At 48.9% G+C, this 22834-nt stretch overlaps 3 protein-coding genes across 3 annotated transcripts; 1 reads left to right on the top strand and 2 right to left on the bottom strand.

Annotated features, from left to right (window-relative positions):
* Positions 1 to 897: 897 nt before the first annotated feature.
* On the top strand, positions 898 to 3126 carry DND1 (DND microRNA-mediated repression inhibitor 1). The gene is given in 5 exon segments (XM_065875387.1): positions 898 to 921; positions 1025 to 1142; positions 1528 to 1989; positions 2667 to 3059; positions 3062 to 3126. Coding segments are annotated over 5 exon segments (1062 nt in total).
* A 326-nt stretch (positions 3127 to 3452) lies between these two features.
* On the bottom strand, positions 3453 to 8956 carry WDR55 (WD repeat domain 55). Its single transcript, XM_065874252.1, has 7 exons — positions 8671 to 8956; positions 5148 to 5248; positions 4967 to 5054; positions 4683 to 4862; positions 4487 to 4586; positions 4228 to 4397; positions 3453 to 4146 (listed from the first exon to the last, which is right to left on the bottom strand). Exons 1-7 carry the CDS (start codon positions 8859 to 8861, stop codon positions 3828 to 3830), a joined length of 1149 nt encoding a protein of 382 aa, XP_065730324.1. The 5' UTR covers positions 8862 to 8956; the 3' UTR covers positions 3453 to 3827.
* Positions 8957 to 10865: 1909 nt separating this feature from the next.
* On the bottom strand, positions 10866 to 22769 carry IK (IK cytokine). The gene is made up of 20 exons (XM_065873502.1): positions 22675 to 22769; positions 22049 to 22115; positions 20652 to 20744; positions 19860 to 19919; positions 18871 to 19038; positions 18577 to 18691; positions 18047 to 18117; positions 17908 to 17954; positions 16854 to 17017; positions 14650 to 14758; positions 14263 to 14302; positions 13888 to 14101; positions 13620 to 13638; positions 13077 to 13155; positions 12737 to 12817; positions 12424 to 12481; positions 11499 to 11587; positions 11188 to 11296; positions 10978 to 11012; positions 10866 to 10893 (listed from the first exon to the last, which is right to left on the bottom strand). The coding sequence occupies exons 1-20, from the start codon at positions 22688 to 22690 to the stop codon at positions 10866 to 10868; spliced, it is 1662 nt and encodes a 553-aa protein (XP_065729574.1). The 5' UTR covers positions 22691 to 22769.
* Positions 22770 to 22834: the final 65 nt, after the last annotated feature.

The following is a 22834-nucleotide window of genomic DNA, read 5'->3' as shown; positions in this document are numbered from 1 at the left end:
ATGTACTTCAGCCGCTTTGCACGTTTCCTTCCCAACAGGAAGACCTGAAGAGTGGTCAGAACAGAGACTTTTTTATTTTTATTTTATTTTATTTTTTTTTTTGCGGCACGCAGGCCTCTCACTGTTGTGGCCTCTCCCGTTGCGGCGGAGCACAGGCTCCGGACGCGCAGGCTCAACGGCCATGGCTCACGGGCCCAGCCGCTCCGCGGCATGTGGGATCTTCCCGGACCAGGGCACAAACCCGTGTCCCCTGCATCGGCAGGCGGACTCTCAACCACTGCGCCACGAGGGAAGCCCACTTTTTTATTTTTATTATGATTATTTTATTGGTAATCACTGGCAAAAATGGCCACCCAAAAATGGGTGGGCCACGGGGAACTGGCCCAAGATGGTCTCCTCGGCAGGGCCCTACAACCAGGTGGAGGGAACGCTTCCCACAACCAGCCGCCGCGGAAGGTCCAATAAAATGCCTCAACCACTGGAGCCTGCCTGTGTCACTACTGCCTAGCCCTGCCTTCCCTGTTAGAGCCGGGGCCTCCCACTGCGACCACTTCAGCGGTGGAAAATGGGGAGAGACACTTACAGTAGCTCCCACGGGCTATTCCGCAGGGGAAGGGCGCCCCTGACGTTCTCGCCTCCAGCCTCCATCCTGCAAGTTTGCGAGCCGTGTTTTAGGAGGTGGGGCTACCCGCAGACCCACCCACTAGGGTCTCTAGCTTTCACCTGAGGGTCCGAGGTTCCCGCGGCGCACGTGCGGCGGATACCCCCACCCCCTTGGTGGGCGGGGTCGTGCTCAGAGCCAATGAGAGCTTTGGGGGTGGAGGAGTAGGGAAGCTTCCAGAGGGGCAGATTGGGAGGAGGTTATAAAGGGGGTACGAGCGAGCCAGTGGAAGAGCAATGCAGTCCAAGCGGGAGTGTGAGGTAAGTGTTTGCCTACCAGGGGGTCGGCGAGCCCTGGACGTAACAGACGAGGTGGGGGTGGACGCGGCGATAAGGCATTCCAACCTGCCCTTTTCCCCCTCAGCTGTGGTGTGAGAGGGTGAATCCAGAGAACAAGGCGGCGCTGGAGGCGTGGGTCAGGGAGACGGGCATCCGCTTGGTGCAGGTGAACGGGCAGAGGAAGTATGGCGGGCCACCCCCAGGTACGGTAGTCCCAGCCCTACGCCTACGGGAGGGCTAAGGCAGCCTCGACGGCCACGAGCCGCCGCGTTCGGGGGAGGGAGGGGCCTACGCCGAGGCTCCACAGTCAGAAACTTGTAACTACCCCGTTACCCGGCCCCCAGCTGATGAAACTCATTGTCTGTGGCTTCCCACCCACCCGCCCCCTCGATGAAGGGAGCCAGTCTTAAGGTGCCAGCCCCGTTGGTAGCTCAGTCACCCAGTTACGCCAACGACCCGGGGCGTACGGGTGTTGTAACCATTTCACAGACGTTTGCACACATACTCCCTCCTGCGCTCGGTTCCTGGACCTCGACCCCGGAACCGTCCGGGTGGTTGACGGTGCTCCTCCCCACCCCCTTCCCCCAGGATGGGTGGGCAGCCCGCCGCCGGCCGGGTCAGAAGTGTTTATCGGGCGGCTGCCCCAGGATGTGTACGAGCACCAGCTGATCCCACTGTTCCAGCGCGTGGGCCGCCTCTACGAGTTCCGCCTGATGATGACCTTCAGCGGCCTGAACCGCGGCTTCGCTTACGCCCGCTACAGCTCGCGACGCGGCGCCCAGGCCGCCATCGCCACGCTGCACAACCACCCGCTGCGGCCGTCCTGCCCGCTGCTCGTGTGCCGCAGCACCGAGAAGTGCGAGCTGAGTGTGGACGGCTTGCCGCCGGGCCTGAGCCGCCAAGCGCTGCTGCTCGCGCTGCAGCCGCTGGGGCCCGGCCTGCAGGAGGCGCTGCTGCTGCCCAGCCCCGGGCCGGCGCCCGCGCAGATCGCACTGCTCAAGTTCAGCTCGCACCGCGCCGCGGCCATGGCCAAAAAGGCCCTGGTGGAAGGTAGGGGTGGAGACTGCGGGGGGCCGCTGGTTGGGGCTAAACGCGTTCTACCCGGCACTTTACTTCAACACGTCAGCGTAGATCAGCATAGCGGGTTAAAGTCGCGAGACCTTAGGGTCAAACACACTTGAGTTTGAGACAGACTATCTGATCTCACGTTTTTAAATTTCCACCGGTGCTACCAGCTACCACTCACCTAAACTTCACACTTCACATACACTATCTCCTGACTTAACCCTCCACATTGCAGTGAAACACAGAACATTGTCCCTCTTTAGATAGGAGACTGTTTTAAGAAAAATTTACTTGCCCAAGGCAATCCAACTGAGCCTACCTTTTATCCACTGTAGAACCTGCTTCCTGAAGCTGAGAATTAAGCAGCATTTAGCACATTCTGTAGTTTTTGGCAAGTATTCATGGTAAAGGTTAGCTATTCTGATGGTTATGAGGTAGACAAAGCCTGCAATCAGCCAGTACTCCAAGGAAACTTAGAAGGTAGCAGTTATTGCACTCCCTTTGTAAGTAAACACAAAGAAGCCTAGAGAAGTTATTTAACTTGCCTGGTGTCACACCAGGAAATGGGGAGGCTACAAATTAAACAGGCTTGTGTGACTCCAGAGGACTCTGGTGCTTGGGCCCAGGGCTTAGACCCCGCCCTGTCTGCCTTTTTCCTGCAGGGCAGTCACACCTCTGTGGAGAACAGGTGGCCGTGGAGTGGCTTAAGCCAGACCTGAAGCAGCGACTCCGCCAGCAGCTCAAGTGTCCGTCTCTACAGTGCCTACAGCCAGAGGGCAGCCAAGTAGCCCTGGCCAGGGACAAGGGGCTGGAGTCCCAAGGGGCTCGGGCTGCCCTGCAGCTGCTATGCCAACGGATGAAGTTGGGCAGCCCACTGTTCCTCACCAAGTGTTTGGGCACAAGCTCTGCTGGCTGGCACCGATTCTGGTACCAGGTGGTGATCCCTGGGCATCCAGTGCCCTTCAGTGGCCTCATTTGGGTTGTGCTGGCCCCCAGTGGGCAGGATGGGCATGAGGTGGCCAAGGATGCTGTGTCTGCAAGGCTGCTGGAGGCACTAAGTCTGGGGCCAGCCTCCAGCGGTCTGCTGGGGCTGAGGCAGGAGGTACCATGGTTCAGCAGTGATCTAATCCTCTCCCCAGGCAGCCTGAATGAGTAGGCTGAGCCTGTGTCAGTCCCTGGCCCAGCAGGCCTGGGCAGCTGCTATCTGATCCCAAGAAGGGGAGGAGCATGGGCCCTGCCCTAGGCCTGACACAGCCTCCCAGCTGAGGCAGGGCCCACAGCACCTCGGGGCAGCTCAAGTTTGGCTAAGTTGTGGTGAGGGAGCTTCCCTTCTCCCTCCCAGCCTGGGGTTTAACCTGACCCCAGGGTTGTTCTCTGACACACAGTCGCACACACACCCCTCTCTCCTCCCACAGCTTAGCATGAATCTTTGCTTCTTATTTTCTTGATTTGTCTTTGTTGATGTTTTTATTTGGGGGCTGGCTGAGCCAAAGGGTCAGAAATCTGCCTTTGCCCCAACCACTTGGCATTCTGGTTTTGGTGTATGCGTAGTTTTGAGTTTTTCTATGCTGGTTGTATTTATATTAAACCCCTGGTTGGTTTACACCTGTGTCCGTGCTGTCTTGCGCCATCTGTGGGCTTGTCTTACAGTGGTGGAGTGAGCAGCTGCTACGGGGCAAGTGCTTCCCCACATCAGTGTGCCGATCCTGAGCATCTTCTTGTGCACAATAGGATATTTTAAATTCCCAGCCTCTCTAGGGATCCAGCCCAGAAAGCAAGACTCTTGTCTGCTGAGAACGCATCCTGAGATTCGGCTCATTCCCTCAGTCACTGTCATCCTCAGTCTCCTCCTCCTCCTGAGCTGTGGCGTCCTCTTCCTCCTCCCTCAGTCCTGCAAAGAAGTCATCCGTGCTCCAGGCCTTGCTGCTCAGCGCCCGTAGTGGCCCTCCCTTTTTCTTGCGCCGGCGGTAGTCATCCACCACCAAAGCCCGCAGCTGGGCCATGTCCCAAAACTTGAGGCGCTGGTCATGGCCACTGCTGGCCAGGAAGCGGCCACAGTGGGAGAGGGCTAGCTTCTCCACAGGTTCCCCGGCATGTTGGCCCACACTGCCCACCACTCGGTTTGGCAGGATGTTGACAGCCCTGGACAGAAAGAAAAGTGTTTGGTATGGGCCGGTTAGGTCTGCCCTTCCTATGACTGGAGGGCCATCCGGCTTCTCTCACCTGATGACTCCATCAGTGGAGCCGGTACACAGCAGACTCTCAGTGACTGGAACCATGCAGTCAATGGACTCAGCTCTCAGGGCAAAGCGGTCACTTGTGGCCCCAAAGCCATCCCAGTTGAAGAGGTAGATGGTACCTTCACTGGAGCCACAGGCCACCTTCTTCCCACACTGCAGGGAAACAGGGCAAACCATGTTTGTGGAGCCACATCAAACCAAGTCCCTATCGCACACCCCCATCCTGCCCCACCCAGCTGTACTTTCATAAGTGTGACAGAGGTCAGGTCTCCAGACTGAGGCTCGGAGAGCAACTCAAACCGGCGTCGTCTGATGTTGAAGACACCAAGGCAGCCATCTCCGCTGTAGAGAGAGCAAAGCAGCAGGCTTGGCTGGAGGTACCCACCAAGGGAAACATTTAACACAGGGAAGGGAGGGGATGCAGCTTCGAGGCTGTACCTGGCTGTCAGCAGCAGCTTCTTGGCTGGGTCCAGAGCCATGTCAGCAATGTACTCCTCATGCTGCCGCATATCCATTAAGGGGCCCTCCTTCCGCTGGTCCCAGAGGCGGATGCCACCTGTGTCATCCCCAGTTGCCAGAACATTCTCATCCACCAGCAGCAGGCTGTTGATGGGGGCACTAGAGACACAGATACAGAACTTCTTTGAGCACCTTTGTCCCAGTAGGGATGTACCAATCAATCCTTACCCTTTTGTCTCAACACACACTTGGCTTCCCCTTACCTGTGAGCCTTGGAAATGCGTCTTTGCAGTTGTCCCAGCTCCACATCTAGAAAATGGATGGCTTTGTCCTTGGACACAGTAACAAGCTCTGTGGGGAGGGAGGGGGAAATGCCCAGGTCATGGTGCTGTTCATTGCTCCCTTCCCACCACCACACTGCTGGCTGCCTTTCCTAATACTCACTCTGCCCATCTTCAGAGAAGACAACGGCTCGGCAGGACTTGAGGTGGTGACCTGAGGACCAGTGCTCCTTGGTTTCTCCCTCTTGGCAGGAGTAGGAAAAGCTGGGGAGAATGGAAGAAGAGTGAATGACTCCAGACCTCACCTGGGAGTATAGAGACCAACTAGCCAAACTTCCACCTACCTAGGAGTTCCTGCTTGTACACCTCCAAGCCCAAGGAGCTTACCATCCCATTTTCTTTTTTTTTAAATGAATAGGTATTTATATTATTATTTTCTTTAATATTTATTTATTTATTTTGTCTGTGCTGGGTCTTAGTTGCAGCACGCAGGATCTTTGTTGCGGTATGCATGCGGAATCTGGTTCCCCGACTAGGGATTGAACCTGGCCCCCTGCATTGGGAGCGTGGAGTCTTACCCACTGCACCACGAGGGAAGTCCTCCATTTTCCCATCTTCAATGAGCTTCAAATGTGAGGTCTTTTTTTCATTCAGTGTACATTTTTGTGACCTCACCCTACCCCTCTTCATCATCTTTGAAAGCCATAACCTGGGGAAAGATTAGGTCTGAATCACTCTGGAGGTCCAAAAATAGTTGATGACAGAACAGCCCAGAAGTTGGAAATGTAAAGATGAGTAAGACAGGGATATTACACTCCAGGTCTACAGGAGCTAAAGAAAGCCACAATTAATTATGGCACATTGGGCTTCCCTGGTGGTGCAGTGGTTAAGGATCTGCCTGCCAATGCAGGGGACACGGGTTCGAGCCCTGGTCTGGGAAGATCCCACATGCTGCGGAACAACTAAGCCTGTGCACCACAGCTACTGAGCCTGCGAGCCACAACTACTGAAGCCCATGCGCCTAGAGCCCATACTCCCAACAAGAAAAGCCACCACAATGAGAAGCCTGCGCACCACAACGAAGAGTAGCCCCCGCTCGCCGCAACCAGAGAAAAGCCCGCGTGCAGCAACGATGACCCAACGCAGCCAAAAAAAAAAAAAAAAAAAAAAATTACGGCACATTGTGAACATGTGTGGCGGAAGGATGGATGACAAGGGAGGTAGAGCAGAGAGGCACCAGCCTGTAAGCTCAGCTTTGGGGCAAGTACCTGTCAGAGATTATCCCTAGTGTCTGCCTCAGCAGATCTTCAAAAAGGGCTGAATGAATAAGTGCTTACTTGCTAGTTGAGTTCCAGGCAGAACTGGGTCTACTTATTGTTTGTTCTGTCCCAGTGCCTAGCATGAAAAAGCTGCTTAATAAACAAAGATTGAATGAATACTTTGGAAGGGAAGAGAGCCCTGGAAAGCTAACTAAGGTGATGACATGTGAGTTGGATCATCAAGAATAAGTAGTTCACCTGGCAGAGAACAAAGGGCAGATACTGGAGGCAGATGCTGATGTCTCTCCCACGAGGAATGAGGAGAGTTCAAGTGGGAAGAGAGAGGTATAGCTGAATCTAGTAAGATGGGCTGGACTAGGCTTGAGACAACCATGTAGGCCAGGCAGAAGTCTGAATTGAATCCTTTGGGAAAAAGGAACCTCTCTGCAATGGTCATGGGAAAAGTTTGAGGCCTCCAGAAGGCAGTGGCTGAAGGTAGAGAAGAGGAGACAAACAGAAGCCAGGGGTGTGTGTGAAGAAAAGTCCAGAGTGACTCCCAAGTGTCTGGCACTGTAAACATGGATAAAAGTAGTAAACCTCTCTGCAAGGTATGTATTATGGTTCCCATTTTCTTTCATCCTTCCTTCCCGCCTTGCCTTCCCTGCCTACCTGCCTTTCTCTCTCTCTCTCCCTCCCTCCCTCTCTTTTTTTTTTTAATATAAATTTATTTATTTTATTTATCTTTGGCTGCGTTGGGTCTTTGTTGCTGTGTGCGGCTTTCTCTAGCTGCGGCAAGCAGGGGCTATTCTTCGGTGCGGTGCGCGGGCTTCTCATTGCAGTGGCTTCTATTGTTGGGGAGGACGGGCTCTAAGCATGTGGGCTTCAGTAGTTGTGGCTCGCGGGCTCTAGAGCGCAGGCTCAGTAGTTGTGGCGCATGGGCTTAGTTGCTCCATGGCATGTGGGATCTTCCTGGGCCAGGGCTCGAACCTGTGTCCCCTGCATTGGTAGGCAGATTCTTAACCACTGTGCCACCAGGGAAGCCCCTCTCTCCCTCTCTTTCTCTTTTTCTCTCTCTCTCCCTTTCTCCCTCCCTCCCTCCCTCCCTTCCTTCTTTCCTCCCTCCTTCTTTCCCTCCATCCCTCCCTCCTTCCTCAGAGCCACAGGGCTTGCAGGATCTTAGCTCCTGGGGCCCTGACAGTGAAAGCGGGGCCCTGGCAGTGAAAGCACGGAGTCCTAACCATGGGACCGCCAGAGAATTCTTTACTGTTCCCATTTTCAAAGATGAAAATCAGAAATTAACTTGCCCAAGGCCATTGCAGCTAATGAGGGGTTTGGGGTTTAAATTCATTAAGTAAATCTGATAGCACAACTCTCCTGGTTAAGGCCTTCAATGGCTTTTCACTGCTTCTAGCCTACATCTTTTATTCAAAATCAAACGTGTATTGAGCACTAACCCTGGGCTAGAAGCAGGAGATAAAGTGGAGAACTAAAGAGACTACAGATTACACTCCAGAACATTGTTTTTCAGACTCTAGTCATGACCCATTACTGAGCTGCAATCAGCATTTTCTGTGTGTGCCCACAATAACAACAGAATAAAATAAACCAGAAAATATTAGAGTGCATCACACATAATATAAAAGCTATTTTTACTGTGGGGCGAGGTCAAAAAAGTTTAAAAAACATTTTTTTAGTGGAGGAGACAGTGTTCAAATAATTATGCAAACGGATGTATGATTACACACCATTATGTAGTTTATGAGGAAAAGGTATCTGGTGCCAAGGCAGCATTTAACAGGTAATCTAATTTAGTCTGAGGCATGTTTGAAGAGTGAAGAGATGCTGGGGACTCTGAGACAATAGGTGCAAGTGAGGGAAATTCCAGGAAGAAGGAATAACATGTGCAAAGGAGCTGAGGCTTCAAGGTACGTTAAAAAGGTAACGATGAATAAGCACAGAAAACAAAATAAAGTGAGCAAGGGCCAGACGGTCAAAGCCCTGAAAGCCGGATTAAGGAATCTCAATTTAATTCTAAAAGCAAAGGTAAACTATTGAAGGGTTTTAATCAAGGAAGTGAGGTGGTTGGATTTGTGTTTTTGAAAGATCAATTAAAATGGGCAAGAAGCGAAAGCAGGGGGCCCAGTTGGTTCTGTTTCAGGATCAATACAATATTTCGGTGGGAAATAACAGTGTCCTGAACGCCTGCCTGTCCGGGCTCCGTCACGACTTTCCAGCCACTTTGTCTCTCAATAGATTTGTGTGGTAACTTGCTTAAAGGCGAATGTTATTAAACGAATTGGACAAGACTGAGTCTTGTAAACTTAGTCTCCCTGTAACTTTCTCTCCTCATCCCAGCTCCATCGCTGCAGAGCTTCCAGACCGAGCAGCCCCACACCCACCACGCCCCCATCTCTGCCCCGCACTTACACGAACACGTCCCCGTCCACGTCCCCAGCCGCCAGAAGATCGCGGGCCGGATGGAACGCCAGTCCACTGGCCGGAGCGTCCAGCACGATATCTTCCGGAGTGTCCCGGATCCGGGCTGGGGCTTCCGTGGAGTCGGGGTCCTCCTCGTCTCTCCCATCCTCTACGGGCCTCTCCTCACATGTGCGGTCCATGAACCAGAGGATCCGAGCCGCGCAGCAATTGGTAAGTAAACCCAAGAACCAGTCACTCGGCGGGAGGAGTGGCCCAGGGAACCGCTTCCGGGGTAGGGGGCCAGGCAGGAAATGGCGTCAAGGCGTTCTCCGTAACCCGGAAAAGGCGGGGCCTGACTCAGCTGGTGGGAGGCACCGACCCGAGGAGCCCGGCCTCCTAATCCAGATACTTCCCAGTGTTGCAGCGGAGGAGGTTCCTGTGTCAGATAGATGGCGCATCCATCAGTCCCCTCCTTGGTCACTTCACGTAAAGTCGAGAACTGCGTTTAAGTTCTTTCCCCTTTTCCTGAGCGGTGCTGACAGTTTGGTAGTGTCTCCCGCAATCAGTAAAGGATGACTGACTGCCTGCCTTCGGGAGAGAAGAGCGGGACGCCAGTCGTTCATGGTTTGGTGAAAGACCAAGACAAGCGACAGCCAGTTTGGTCAGTAAGAGACAAAAGCCCACGCTGCGAGAATTTGACCTGCGGGGGTCGTAGACAGCAGGCAGTACGCGCACACACTTAAGCTGCAGCCCTCCATGCTGAACATCCTCGTGGCCAAAGCAACAGCGCCCCGCCCGTTCCTACCGTTTGGCTACAGACCCTCAGCGGGACTGGGCCAGCAGTGCTCAGTGCTGTCAAGGAGTTGCTGAAAAGGAAAAATGGGCACAACAGTTGACGTTCTGGACATCCCGGTTACCAAAGGTTCCACAAAGATGAGAGCACTGTGTATGGTGGGGCAGATAAGGAGGAGCATGTGCTCCTGTCTGGATCTTGGTTACTTCCACAAGGCTTGGTGGTTCTTGCAGAAACTTATTTTAAACTGGTAGTCAACCCCCAGAAGGTCTCGATCTTAGTGACCCTCTAGGTACCTTCATCTGAGCCAGGTGGGTCTCTGTGACCTTTTTCCTAATTGTGACTGCTGCCTACAGCCATGACATCAGGGTGTCACCTACTGTCTGAAATTAGCCATTCTAGGTGCTATTGCAGACAGTGCCCAATTTCAGCCTCCTAGGCGCCGTGCATAAAGCTGGCTTCCTCAAAAAGCTCTTGCCCTGCCAAGGTGAAAGTAACCAAAGGCAATGGCTAAAGTAGCCATCTAGCTCTTCTTGGATCTTGTAAGCCCACAGGTCTTAGCTCAGGGCAGGCAGTGGCAGCTATGGATCCAGCCAGAAAGAACTGGTGACCTTTGCTAATGAGTACCAGACCAAAGTGCTGGCAATGAGCCAAGAGGAAGAAAAGGGTGGGGATGGAGTGATTTGGAGGCCAGCGATCCCACCCTGGGCCTTGGCAAACTTTCAGTGTGTTGAAGGGCACTAAACTCTTCTGGTCTAGGACAGGGATTCTCCAAGGCACTTCCCCTTCAACCAGGTAAGCAGTGATTTGTGCTTGGAATTACTAAAGATCCCAGAAGGGCATAAATTTGTGAAGGGTTTTTGTTCCCAGGAGTGTTTCTCATCAGGTGCCTTTACCTAGAGCCCAGTCCTGCACAACCTTGGGATCAGACTGGCAGCCCACTGGGCTGACCCTAATTCCCAGGGAACCTCTGCCCTAAGACTAGGTCCCCGGATGGGCCCAGATGAGTCTGATATTTAAGACCAATCATCCTTAAGTTTCTCTACCCACCTCTTGCCTAACAGTGAGGGTCATTCTTCCCTCCTCCATTGGGCACCCTAGCTAGTATATGTCCTGCTTAGGAATCTAGAGCCACAGCTCAGGAAAGGACTGAGCTGACTTTCTCCATGTGATTTTTATACAATCACATGTATATGGAATTAGTAGCCCTCTTGGTGCATCTGGGCCCTCAACATAGAGAAGATAAGAGAGCAGGTTAACCAATTTTAATGGAACCAAGAGATTATACAATGAAATTTTATATACATTCACACACAAAAAAAAACATCGTGCAACTTTTTCTGGAATTGTAGAAAGCGAGCAGTGGAGAGCACATCCTTGTGGAGATTATTCTTGGGGTTGGAACCAGAGATTAGTATTTTGGTCTTTTCACTTCAACCCTGCAATAGAAAGAGAAATGAGCATAAGATCAATACACTAAGCAGTTCTCACCAGTCTCACAGAGGAAGAATAATGCTGCTCACCCATCGGCTTCCATCTTCTTCCTCTTCTCAATGATCTGCAAAAAGAACAGTTATAGTTGATGGTTATGCTGCCAGTCTAAGCTCACCTGAGACCCAAGGCTGACCTCTCTCCTACTTCCATGGCTCTCTGACCCACTGCCTGTTCCTGAATCTGTGGGCCAGTATCTCCTCCCAGCTGAAGCTCTCCCACCCAGAACCAGTCCCACTTACCGCACTAATCTTTTTCCATTGGCGATCAAGCTCTGCTTTGTCATTGGTTTCCTTAAAGCGCCTGGTTTTACGCCCTTCAGACATCTTGATGCCATACTGAAATGCAGCCCTGAGGGAAAAAAAGGGCAGTTGAGGGAAGAAGGCATCCGAGGTTGAATAGCAGTAGCAAGGTGTTCCCAGGAGACCCGGTGAGCAGAGAACCGATTTCAGAATGTTTCAGCCAGACTACACCCTCTAACCTGCTGTGGGCTAGTCCACCCCCACCACCATCCCTCTCCTCACTCTTAGCTGTATTTAGTACCAAGACTCACTTGGGCAAAGCCTCCTTGTTGTTCATATACTCGCTGTATTCCTCCTGGGTATCAAAGTCCCAGCGGCCTAAAGGGCCTTTCTTGTTACCCTGTTGCAGGACAGAATGGGGGGCAGGGAAGGAAAAGATGTCAGTGGAAATGAGATTTTAGCCCTTGATTAAAGCCAGGCTCTCCCATAATCCCAGGTTTTATCATTCATAAATCCTACCCTAATAAACAATAATAAATGTTAACTGTGTACTTACTATGTGCCAGGCATCATTCTGAACACTAAATATGTATCTTATTTAATTCTCTCAAAAACTCTATTAAGAGAGAACTATAGTTCTCTCCATTTTTCTAATGAGGAAACTGAGGAAAAAGCAGTAAAATAAGTTGGCTTGGTCACAAAACCAATACCTGGCAGAGCCAGGGTTAAGCAAGGCTCCAAGATAGAATTAAACCATGCTATTAAGCATTGCAGTACAGAGAAAACAAGGAAAAGTATATGACACTTCTTTACCCTTAATGGTGTTAGTGTTTGTTGGTGTTTTTGTTTGTTTGTTTTTGTTTTAAGGCTTAGAGGAAAATGTCAATCCTGGCTAGAATAAAACTCAGTTTGTTTGTTTTCCAGTTATTTTCTAAAAACTGAAATTCCTTCTTCCCTTTCTACATGTGCACTAAAGGCCTGCTTACTCCCTAGGATGGAAATCAAAGCCTGGCACTTCACAGAAAATAAAAAGTAATATATTTATGGCCCTATCTCATTTGACTTTGTACAGATGCTTTAAAACAGTCAAGCTGCCCAGGACCCCACAATGCTGCTGTTCCTCTTGCTGCAGCTGAAGGAAGATGAGGCCCAGGAAATGAAACAGATCATTTGGGAGGAGGGAAGGGGATATGCGCTAAAGATTAACTGTCCCCACCCATCCTTCCAGCTCCACACCTGGTCCATTTTGCTATAATCCACCTCCTCGTCACTGTCCACAGCCATGTCATCCATCCTAAAGAGAAGCAACAGTTAAAGAGATGGTGCAGACCCAGACTCCTATGGTTCATGCAGAAACCTACCACTAAGAGGCTATATGCCTAGGAACAACCACCCCTCCTAGGCCTCCCACTCAGAGCCTAACAGAATACTTTACCCAGTAAGAAGTACCCCTGGGTCCCAACAAATCAAATTTACACCTCACTCCCCCGCCCCCACCTTGTTCTGCAATCATCCCAGCCTCCCTTCTTTGTAACAGAGTCTCACGTACGTGGCTGGGTAGCACTCAGCATAGCTATTGGACATGCCAAAGAAATCTCCCAGCTGCTTCTTGTCTTCTGGCTTCTTCAGCATACGTTATGTTAAAGAAAATAATTCTCCCAACAGCAGAAAAACTTCAAGCAGGAAGGGCCAAGGGCTAGAAGCCCCAACATGAAAACTCTAAGGAGAGGGCTGTGAACATGAATGAGTCCTCTGAGAAAGGGGAAAGTCATGACTTCATCCTTGCCAAAATTCAGCACAAAAGGGAAAGAGCAAGATGGGGGCGGGGAGATTGTGGGGAAGCAGGGAGGCAGGAGGAGTTGGAATGAACACGCTGAAATAAAGGATATGATTCAGTGCCTTCCCAGCCAGCAGATCCAGCAAACTTTTCATTGATCGACTTGATCAGCTCCTTGGCGGATCCGGGTCCTGGGCGAAAGAGAACTCTGTTCAGACTTTGAAATAAGGAGCTTACAACCTCTTCCCCACAACACACTTCCCACCTGTGCCTTTCATAACAACATTTTTTAAGCAACAGAACCCTTTAGCTAACAAAGTTTTAATCAAATTCCAATTCAAAATGAGCTACTCTGCTTGAGATGTACTAGTGTGCCCAGAATACTGTCCACTCAACCTGCCCCACGTCTTCAGAACCCCACAGCTGGGAGAATTATATCAAACAGAGCAAATATGCCCTGCCCTTGCCCAGGAAGACAGAACTCCAGACTCATCTTCTGTCTATTCCATAAAGCAAGACACGGATCTTCCGAGAACCCAGAACTAGGAAGTCCCCCAGTCCCACCCTTGGCAACTCTGAGTTCTGGGTCAGACTCTCAGCCCAGAGGAAAGCAGCACTGCCAGAGCCAATGCAAGATGCCATGGGTAAAACTCACCTTTGTCAACATCCATGGGCTAGAAAGAAAACAGAAACTGAAGTGAGTGTCACCAGGAGGGATGCCCACTCATCTCTCCCTCAAGTTTAAATCAATTCCCTACCCTACCCCCTGCCCCCATTTCCAGGATGGTTCCTACCCTGGATTAACTGACCCAGTTGCTGCTGTGAAGCCATGAGCCACCTATATAGCAGAGGGATTTTGTACCTGGTTGGGCAGCCACAGAGATGGGCAGCTCCGCCACCTAGTGCCCGGGACTACATCTCACCTCATCGTCCACTTTTGGCTTCTCAAAGTAGCTGTGCCTCTTCTTCTCTTCTTCTCTCTCTCGGTCCCGCTCCCGCTCTCGATCGCGTTCTCGCTCTCTGTCACGGTCTCTGTCTCTCTCCCGATCACGCTCCCGTTCCCGGTATCTCTCCCGCTCCTTGTCTCGAGGTGTCTTGGTTGTGGAGGGCACATAATCCCCAATGTCTTCAAATATACTAGGAAAACAGAGATCCCTAGCTGACAAGGTCACATAAACTTCCATTTCCCCTGGCCATTTCTCCAGATTCTCACACCAAGGCCTCCCCCAAATGCCAAAGACAGGAAACCCAGAGGCCCTTCCTCCCTCAGATCAGGGGGCAAGGGCTAGGATACATACTTCATGTCAGCCTCAGGGGGTTTCTTCTCTTCCATTTTCCCTGTAACATAAAGAGAGGAGTGAGGAAGACACTCCTGAGTTATTTCCCACTCAGCCTCACCATGCTTTTCAGTTCTCAATGCCCTTTTAAACATCTTCTGTTTAAAAGATGGGACAACAAAAGCTACCCCATACTCCCCCTCCTCAAGCCTCAAAACTGACCACTGCTTCCTGGGTGGGTCAAGCAGACAGAACCTGGATGTAACCATCCCTTGCTAATGCTCCACTGCTCCCATTTTTCTCTGGTCCCCAGGAGCCTCCCAATGTTCTGGAAGCTCCAGGAGACCTTGGTTCCATCTTAGATGCCCCTCCAGGGGTAAGGTTTCTCTCCCTAACTCTCCAGATTACCTTTATCTTTCTTTTTGAGCTTCTTGTTGCGGGTACCCTGCCTCAGGTAGGAAAGGATCTGGGTGAGCTTGCTGATGACAATGTCATTTGTGGTCAGTGTGGTCTGGGCCTGAAAACCCCCAAGGAGCAAGAATGTTATCCCACTGAGCAGGACTCTCTTCATTTACTTATTCATTTACTTAACAAATTAACAAATTAAAGGAAAAGTGAGAATTAAGTAGGTGAAGACAGGGAAAGGAGGTGTTGTAAAAGGATATTCCAGACAGATGAAACAGCATACAACGGCCTGGGTCATAAGTAAATCTAGCCAGGATCTAGCCATAAGTAAAGCCAGGATGACTGGAGAATAAACTGGGAAGCATGGTAGAAAGAGGCTGGAGAGGCCAGGAGTTACAGAGCCTCACAAGCCATGATACAGACTTTGGCCTTGGGATTCCCTGGTGGCACAGTGGTTAATAATCTGCCTGCACGGGTTTGAGCCCTGGTCAGGGAAGATCCCACATGCCAGGGAGCAACAAAGCCCGTGCACCGCAACTACTGAGCTTGCGCTCTGGAGCCCGCAAGCCACAACTACTAAAGCCCACGCTCCGCAACAAGAGAAGCCACTGCAACGCGAAGCCGGGGCACCACAATGAAGAGGGGCCCCCGCTCACCGCAACTAGAGAAAGCCTGCACACAGCAACAAAGACCCAATGCAGCCAAATATAAATTAATTAATTAAAAAAAAAAAAGATTTTGGTCTTTATCCTAACACTAAAAAACCATCAAGGGGCTTCCCTGGCAGTCCAGTGGTTAAGAATCCACCTTCCAATGCAGGGAACACGGGTTCTATCCCTGGTTGGAGAAGTAAGATCCCACATGCTATGGAACAACTAAGCCCCTGCGCCACAACTACTGAGCACGTGAACCACAACTATAGAGCCCATGTACTGCAACAAAGATCCTGCAAAACTAAGACCCGATGCAGCCAAAAATAAAATAAATATTTTTTAAAAATAAAGAAACCAAAAAAAAAAAAAAATAAATAAATAAAATAAAGAAACCATCAAATCTTCTAAACCGGGGGCAGGGCATATATGGGAAATCTCTGTACCTTCCTCTCAATTTTGCTGTGAACTTTTTTTTTAATTAATTAATTAATTTATTAATTTATTTCTGGCTACATTGGGTCTTTGTTGCTGTGCACGGGCTTTCTCTAGTTGCAGCGAGCGGGGGCTCCTCTTCATTGCGGTGCGCGGGCTTCTCATTGCGGTGGCTTCTCTTATTGCGGAGCATGGGCTCTAGGCACGCGGGCTTCAGTAGCTGTGGCTTGTGGGGTCGAGAGCGCAGGCTCAGTAGTTGTGGCACACGGGCTTAGTTGCTCCGCGGCATGTGGGATCTTCCTGGACCAGGGCTCGAACCCGTGTCCCCTGCATTGGCAGGCAGATTCTTAACCACTGCACCACCAGGGAAGCTCTGCTGTGAACTTTAAACTGCTCTAAAAAATTATCTTAAAAAAAAAATAAATGACAATAGTGAAGGAAGAAAAAAAAAACCTTCTAAACCATGATGAGAAAAAGTCATGCTGTTAAATGATCACTCTGGCCATGTGTAAAAATGCTAATGGAAAAGGGGACGGAAAGATGTGGGGAGTGGTAACGGCCAAAGAGTACAGGGTTTCTTTTCGGGGTGATGAAAATGTTTTAAAATTGATTCTGATGCCGGTTGTACAATTCTATGAAAATACTAAAAGCCACTGAATTGTACACTTTAAAGGGGTGAACTGTTTGGTATGTGACTTACATCTCAACAATACTAAAAATAAATAGAATATTGGAAGGGAACCACAGTGGAAGTGGGGAAACCAACTAGGAGCCCCTTTTAATAGTTCCAACAAGAGATGATGACTTTTTTTTTTTGGCCATGCTGCACAGGATGTGGGATTTTATTTCCCCAACCAGGAATCAAACCCATGCTCCCTGCATTGGAAGTACAGTCTTAACCACTGGATCACTAGGGAAGTCCCAAGAGATGATGGCTTAGACTGGAATGTTATTGTGTTATTGGTGGAGACAGAGAAAAGTGAATGGATTCAACTGAGATTTAGGAGGTTAAAAGGTGGGCAGGCCTTGGTTAAATGTGGTAGATGAGGCTCAGGGCAGAAGTGAAGCTGATTCCCAGGTTTGAGGCTCACATAGCAGGCTCTCGGGACTTGGGTCACTCACCTCCATGGTGGGGCAATCAGCTTTGCTGCGGATGAGAGTAGTGGGGATGTCAGTGTCAGCATACTCATCATCCAGGTCTACCACATAGGCCATGCGGCCTGGAAGAAACAGCTCATTCCGCTCATATGCTTTGCTCTTGAAGAGCATGCGGTAAACATTTCGGCCTACAAAAAAGAGAAAGAGTAGCAAGTAGCCAGTGAGAAACTTCTACAATAACAGCTACTGTTTACTAAGTGGTTACTGTGTGCCAGCCACCATGCCAAGTGTTATGCTTGCTTTGCTTCATTCAGTCTTCACAACAGCCCTGTGAGGTGGTCATTATTATCTCCTTTTAGCTGATAAGAATACTAAGGCTGAGAAGTAAGGGTTTTACTACCACTTAAGTCATATGACTATTGCAAGTCCTATAGCTACTAAGCGACAGAACAAAGAATGGGACCCCGGCCGTTTAACTCCAAAGCCTGAGCTCTTATCCACCCTTCCTACATTGCCTTCTCAAGGGCACTATGTGCCTAGCATTGTATTAGGCCCTGTGAGGAAGAAGGATGAAGTTTAAGGTAATACTGATGAAGATGGGAAAAAATAGCTCTACTATATGCTCAGTGTGATAGGCATGTTACATGTATTATTTCTCTTCGTCCCAGTAATCCCATGAGGTGAACGTTAACCCCATTTTTGCAAGTGGACAAACAGAAGCTGAGAAGTTAAGTTGGTTGCACCCAAAATCACATGCTTAGTGTGATTTCATTACAGGATTCAAATGCAGGTTTCTGAATTCTGAGTTTTTAATCATCAACCATGCTACCTCCCATATGGATAAGCCCAAATCTGAAAGAGCTTCCAACCTAACTGAGGGGATATTAGTAATATATATGAAATAACTAAGTCTACATCTGAGTTCTATTAGAGTATTTTGTGGGAAGTAGCTGGTTTGGGGACAAAAAAGAGATAAAAGTAGATTGAGGGAAAGGGGAAGCATATTCCATCCAGAGCACTAAATTCCTTACAATTCCCCTGGAATGCACAGCCACTAGTGTAGAAATTCTGTACTCACCCAAACGTGTTTTAAATTCTATTTTATTTTCAGGATCCTCATCTTTCCTGAAAAGACAAAAAGAACATTTTTGCTAAATGAGTTCCTACTTTTGGCCCCTCCTTTCTAAACTCTCAAGCTCTCCCTGATGTTTATTTACTTGGTTTCCTTCTGGGGCTTTTCCATCAGTTCTTCCTCCTCTTTCTCTTTGCTGGCAATTTCTGCTCGTACCTAACAGGAAAGCAAGTAAGGTTTAGACATTTATTCACTTTACATATCCTAACTGAACACCATTATACCACACTGTGCCAGGAACTAAGAACTCAATACTGAACAAAACAATATAGTCCTTGCCCTAATGGAGCTTATAAAAAGAGAGACAGACAAATTAAACAATTAAACAACAAAGTGTGATAAATGCTGTAAGTAACAGAAGAGCTATGCAAGGGTGCAGGTAGTGGGAGGTGAGGGGTGGGGAGACTTAACAATACACAGGTGATCAGGGAAGGTTTGTTTACCCAAGAAGATAAAACTGAGGCTGAGACTTGAAGGATGAATAGCAATTAGTCCTACAGAGGGGACACCGTTAGTTCTTCTACATGGTCTGAACTAACAGCAGTCTCCCTCCTCACCCCAAAAGGTGAGCATTCAGCATGCTAGTATTACTCGCCATCTACCAACCAAGCTCACCTTCTGAAGCAGAGCAAAATCCAAGCCTTTCACCAAATGGGTGTGTTCCATGTCACCACCCAAAAATTTGGACTCCTGGATCAACTGTCTTCTCTTCTCTGCAGCTGATTTGTCCCTGTAGAATGAAAGAGGCCACATAAGAACCATCCTTTGTGGGTGGCAAGTGCCTCTTGAAATGGCTTGGCATGGGGAAATGGCTTTCCAGAGCAAGGAAAATGTGAGGAAGAATTCATACTGCCATTGTATGACTTTGCAATGCTGAGGGAACCATGCCCTGGCCCACTCGGTACTCACGCCTCAGCAGTGGGGCCCACAGCCCTGTAGTTAGCTGTGGTGCTGATCAGCTCAGTTTCCTCATAATCTTTGTTCACTCCATCCCGCCGTTCCTTGGCACGGTCCCGGTACTTCTCTGCTAGTTCTCTTTCTCTCTCAATTTCTTGTTGGCGAAGTTTGGCATAATAACTGTGACCAGGGAAAGGCAAATGTGTAAGGCTCAGCAGAACTGTTCCTGCCTGTTTCCCTATACCTTCACCCAACTCTCTATGCTGAAAGCTCATATATGTGCTCATAGAACTGCTGGCCACCTCTTGATATTCCTCAAAAACAGAACTACAGCATCTTCCAGCTCACAGATACACTGTTCTAATGCCACCATAGTATACTCCAACTGTCACTTCAGAATCCTTTGATGTCACCTAACTCTACATCACCGAGTCTCTACAAGTATGAGACTTTACCATACGGCAACCAGGAAGTCTCTGAGTTTTTATCACGTTCCAAATATCACCTGAAAATATATCATTCCTTGCCAGTCCTCCTCAAGAAAAGAGAAAAAAGCAAAGTACCAGGTCTAGGAAGCTTCGTATCATATAAATAATAGCAATGACAATGATAACTGACAGCAGCCAAAATTAACTGGGTGGTGACTATATGCCAGGCACTGGTACTAAGTGTTTACATGGACTATCACAGTTGATCCTCATGACAACCTGGTAACAGTTATTATCACTATCTTGATTCCACCCATAAAAATATTGAGGATTAGAGAGGTTAAACAAAATGCCCACAGCATCCAGCTAGAAACTGGTAAAGATGAGATTAAAACACAAGCTGACTCCAAAGCCCTAAACAGCCATTCTAAATATCATTCCTCTCCACTATTAAAGCAAGACTCTCAAGACAAGAAAGGAAAAGTTCAGTCTCTTGCCTCATAACTAGCCCCTACTCCTTTTCCCAGAACAGTATCCACCATAAAACCCAACACTCTTCCATCCTTCCTTTACCTTTTCTTTTTTCTCCTTCGTGCAGCTGGATCTTCATCCTCATTGTACTCCCTTGGCATCCTAGAAAAGAAAGAAATTCACTGATTGTGAAATATTGCCACAGCCCCAGAAACCCCAAGAAGTGGCTTTGAGGACTGAAGAAAGGCTTAGAATACTGACCACAGCAATAGCTGACCAGTTTCAATCAGGCAGAGATCCATGTCAGTATTTGTAGGTGAGTGGTTCTCAAGCTTTAGAAAGCATCACAACCACCTGAAGGACTGTTAAAATTATATATTCCCAAATATCTGCCTTAGAATTTGAGTCCGTGGGGCTAGAATGGACCCAGAAATCTACTTATTTAAGCACCAGTAGCAACTCTAGTACAAATGGTCCATGGAACATACTCTGAGAAAAAATGAGATCCCCATGGGACTTCCCTGGTAGTCCAGTGGCTAAGACTCCATGCTCCCAATGCAGGGGGCCCAGGTTCAATCCCTGGTCAAGGAACTAGATCCCACATGCCGCGACTAAGAGTTCACACGCCACAACTAAAAATCCTGCATGCAGCAACTAAAAGATCCCGTGTGCCACAACTAAGACCCGGCACAGCCAAATAAATAAGTAAATATTTTTTAAAAAATGAGATCCATACAGCATCCCAGTCTTTCCTGGAGCTTCAATCTCAAAAGGCAGAGAATCAGAACCATGGACCTCAAAAGAGAACTAGCTTTCCAGTTCCTAAGATAACTAGTTCAATAAATTTTCCATAGGAAGGAGATGGGAAACAGATTGGATCACCCCAGAACTTACTCATGGTGACGTGACTTAGAGGGTGGTGCAGAAGCAGGTGCAGCCCTTGGGGTCATGAGAAGTTTCCTGAAGTCTTCATTAGTGAGTTTTGATCTAGAGGGCGAAAATTTTATAAATTAGTACCCAATAAGAATTGGAAAAGGAATATGTAAAAAATATGGTTCACTTTACTAGAAATCAGAGAAAAACAAATTAAAACAAAGAACATGCCACTTTTAATGCATCAGACTGTTAACGATTAAAAAGTTTGATAAATTGGACTTCCCTGGTGGCACAGTGGTTAAGAATCCACCTGCCAAAAAAAAAAAAAAAAAAGGTTTTCCCTGGTGGCGCAGTGGTTGAGAGTCCGCCTGCCAATGCAGGGGACACATTCGTGCCCCGGTCCGGGAAGATCCCACATGCCGCGGAGCAACTAAGCCTGTGTGCCACAACTACTGAAGCCCGCGTACCTAGAGCCCATCCTCCACAACAAGAGAAGCCACCGCAATGAGAATCCTGCACACTGCAACAGAGTAGCCACTGCTCGCGGCTACTAAAAAAAAAAGTTTTATAAATCAAGAATGAGTGAGAGGATGGGACTTCTCTGGTGGCACAGTGCTTAAGAATCCGCCTGCCAACGCAGGGGACACTGGTTCGAGCCCTGGTCCGGGAAGATCCCACGTGCCACAGAGCAACTGAGGCTGTGCGCCACAACTACTGAGGCTGCGCTCTAGAGCCTGCGAGCCACAACTACTGAGCCCGCGTGCCTAGAGCCTGTGCTCCGCAACAAGAGAAGCCACAATGAGAAGCCTGCACACTGCAACGAAGAGTAGCCCCCGCTTGCCACAACTAGAGAAAGCCCTCGTGCAGCAACAAAGACCCAATGCAGCCAAAAATAAATAAATTACTAAAAAAAACCCAACACAGGTGGCAAAGTTGATATATAGACAATATATCACTGATTAATTTTAATATTTTAATTCACAAAGCAATGATGTATTTTACTCAGATATGAATGTGTGTACACAAATACATTTAAAAAGAGTAGGACAAAAAGATAAGTGTAAAAAAGGTAACGGTGGTTACCTCTAAGAAAGGGGATGGAATTGGGGATGTTATCAAAGACAACATTACCCTTATTCTGATGTTTTAATTTTCTACAAGAATTAATTCCTATATAACGTGTAATTAAACATCAATTTTAAAAACTAGCACTCTCCCTGCCATAATTTCCCCTCTAATACTCTTATACAGTTGGCCTGATCCAGTTAAAGTTCACAAAGATAAAGAGGCAAGCGGTATGATTTTTTGGTCATCCTTGCTGACAAGACATTCAGAATTCTTTCACCACCACCACCACCACCACTACTTTACTCATTACCCAGCTCATTCCCATGGTTCTACATCAAAACACTCACTGGTGGAAGGAGTGAGGATCGTCCACATCATGGCCATCTGGGGCCAAAGGGTTGGAGAACGGCTCGCCTAAGAAAAGGAATTGATGTTAATCAATCTCTTTAGAGTCAGGTCTTGTGCAAAAGTTGGGGATCTAGTAGTGAACAATACAGACGTCTTTTCCTGTCGAGTTAAGTTGCTCACAATCTAGTGAGGAAGAAAGGCAAGAACATCGACACTGACAATACAGGGTAACAAGTGCTGAAGTAGGAAAATACAAGGAGCTATGGGAGCTCAGAGGAGGGGGCCCCTAAACCAGCGCTGGAGGATCAGCAAAAACTTCTTGAAGATGACACCTAAGATACTACACGAAAGATAAATTTACGGAACCAAAAATTAAGTGACGGGGTCTGGGGGTGGTTCACAGATAAATCTCATCTGTCGTGGGTTGGGGCAAGGACAAGACTGAGGGACAGTCTGGAGCTGCCCGGCCTCGCTCGGGGCCCAACTGCTTCGCCAGGCTACAAGCGTCACATCCCGGCCCGCCTCCACCCTCGCGCACACAGCCGGCTTAAATTCTGAGGCCAAAATAACGCGCCAAGTGTCCCGAGTCCCGCGCGGAAGAAAGGGCAGATGCCCCGAGCCTTACTATCTCGCTCCGGCATTTCGTCCGCGGTACTTCAACCCAGCAACGACCGAGGACCCTACAACAACACGGCAGCTACAGGCGACTCCCCACAATGCACCTCAACAGTCTACCCACAGTGCCTTTCGTGCCCCAGCTTTTCCGCCGCAACGGAGGGCGGAGA

The sequence above is a fragment of the Phocoena phocoena genome, chromosome 3, assembly GCF_963924675.1.
Source record: "Phocoena phocoena chromosome 3, mPhoPho1.1, whole genome shotgun sequence".
Lineage (NCBI taxonomy): Eukaryota > Metazoa > Chordata > Mammalia > Artiodactyla > Phocoenidae > Phocoena > Phocoena phocoena.
Note: the sequence above shows the minus strand (reverse complement) of the source record. Positions and strands in the feature narration are given on the sequence as shown.

What these genes read in the sequence shown, in the direction of transcription:
- WDR55 (XM_065874252.1), bottom strand. Translation starts at nt 8,861, where the DNA reads ATGGACCGCACATGTGAGGAGAGGCCCGTAGAGGATGGGAGAGACGAG. An exon ending in GTGGACGGGGACGTGTTCGT is followed by an intron (nt 5,249 to 8,670) that starts GTAAGTGCGGGG and finishes CATTCTCCCCAG; the next exon opens with CTTTTCCTACTCCTGCCAAG. An exon ending in CCTCTGTCACACTTATGAAA is followed by an intron (nt 4,398 to 4,486) that starts GTACAGCTGGGT and finishes GTTTCCCTGCAG; the next exon opens with TGTGGGAAGAAGGTGGCCTG.
- IK (XM_065873502.1), bottom strand. An exon ending in CGAAGGAGAAAAAAGAAAAG is followed by an intron (nt 19,039 to 19,859) that starts GTAAAGGAAGGA and finishes CCCTGGTCACAG; the next exon opens with TTATTATGCCAAACTTCGCC. An exon ending in GCTCAAAAAGAAAGATAAAG is followed by an intron (nt 14,303 to 14,649) that starts GTAATCTGGAGA and finishes TTTATGTTACAG; the next exon opens with GGAAAATGGAAGAGAAGAAA.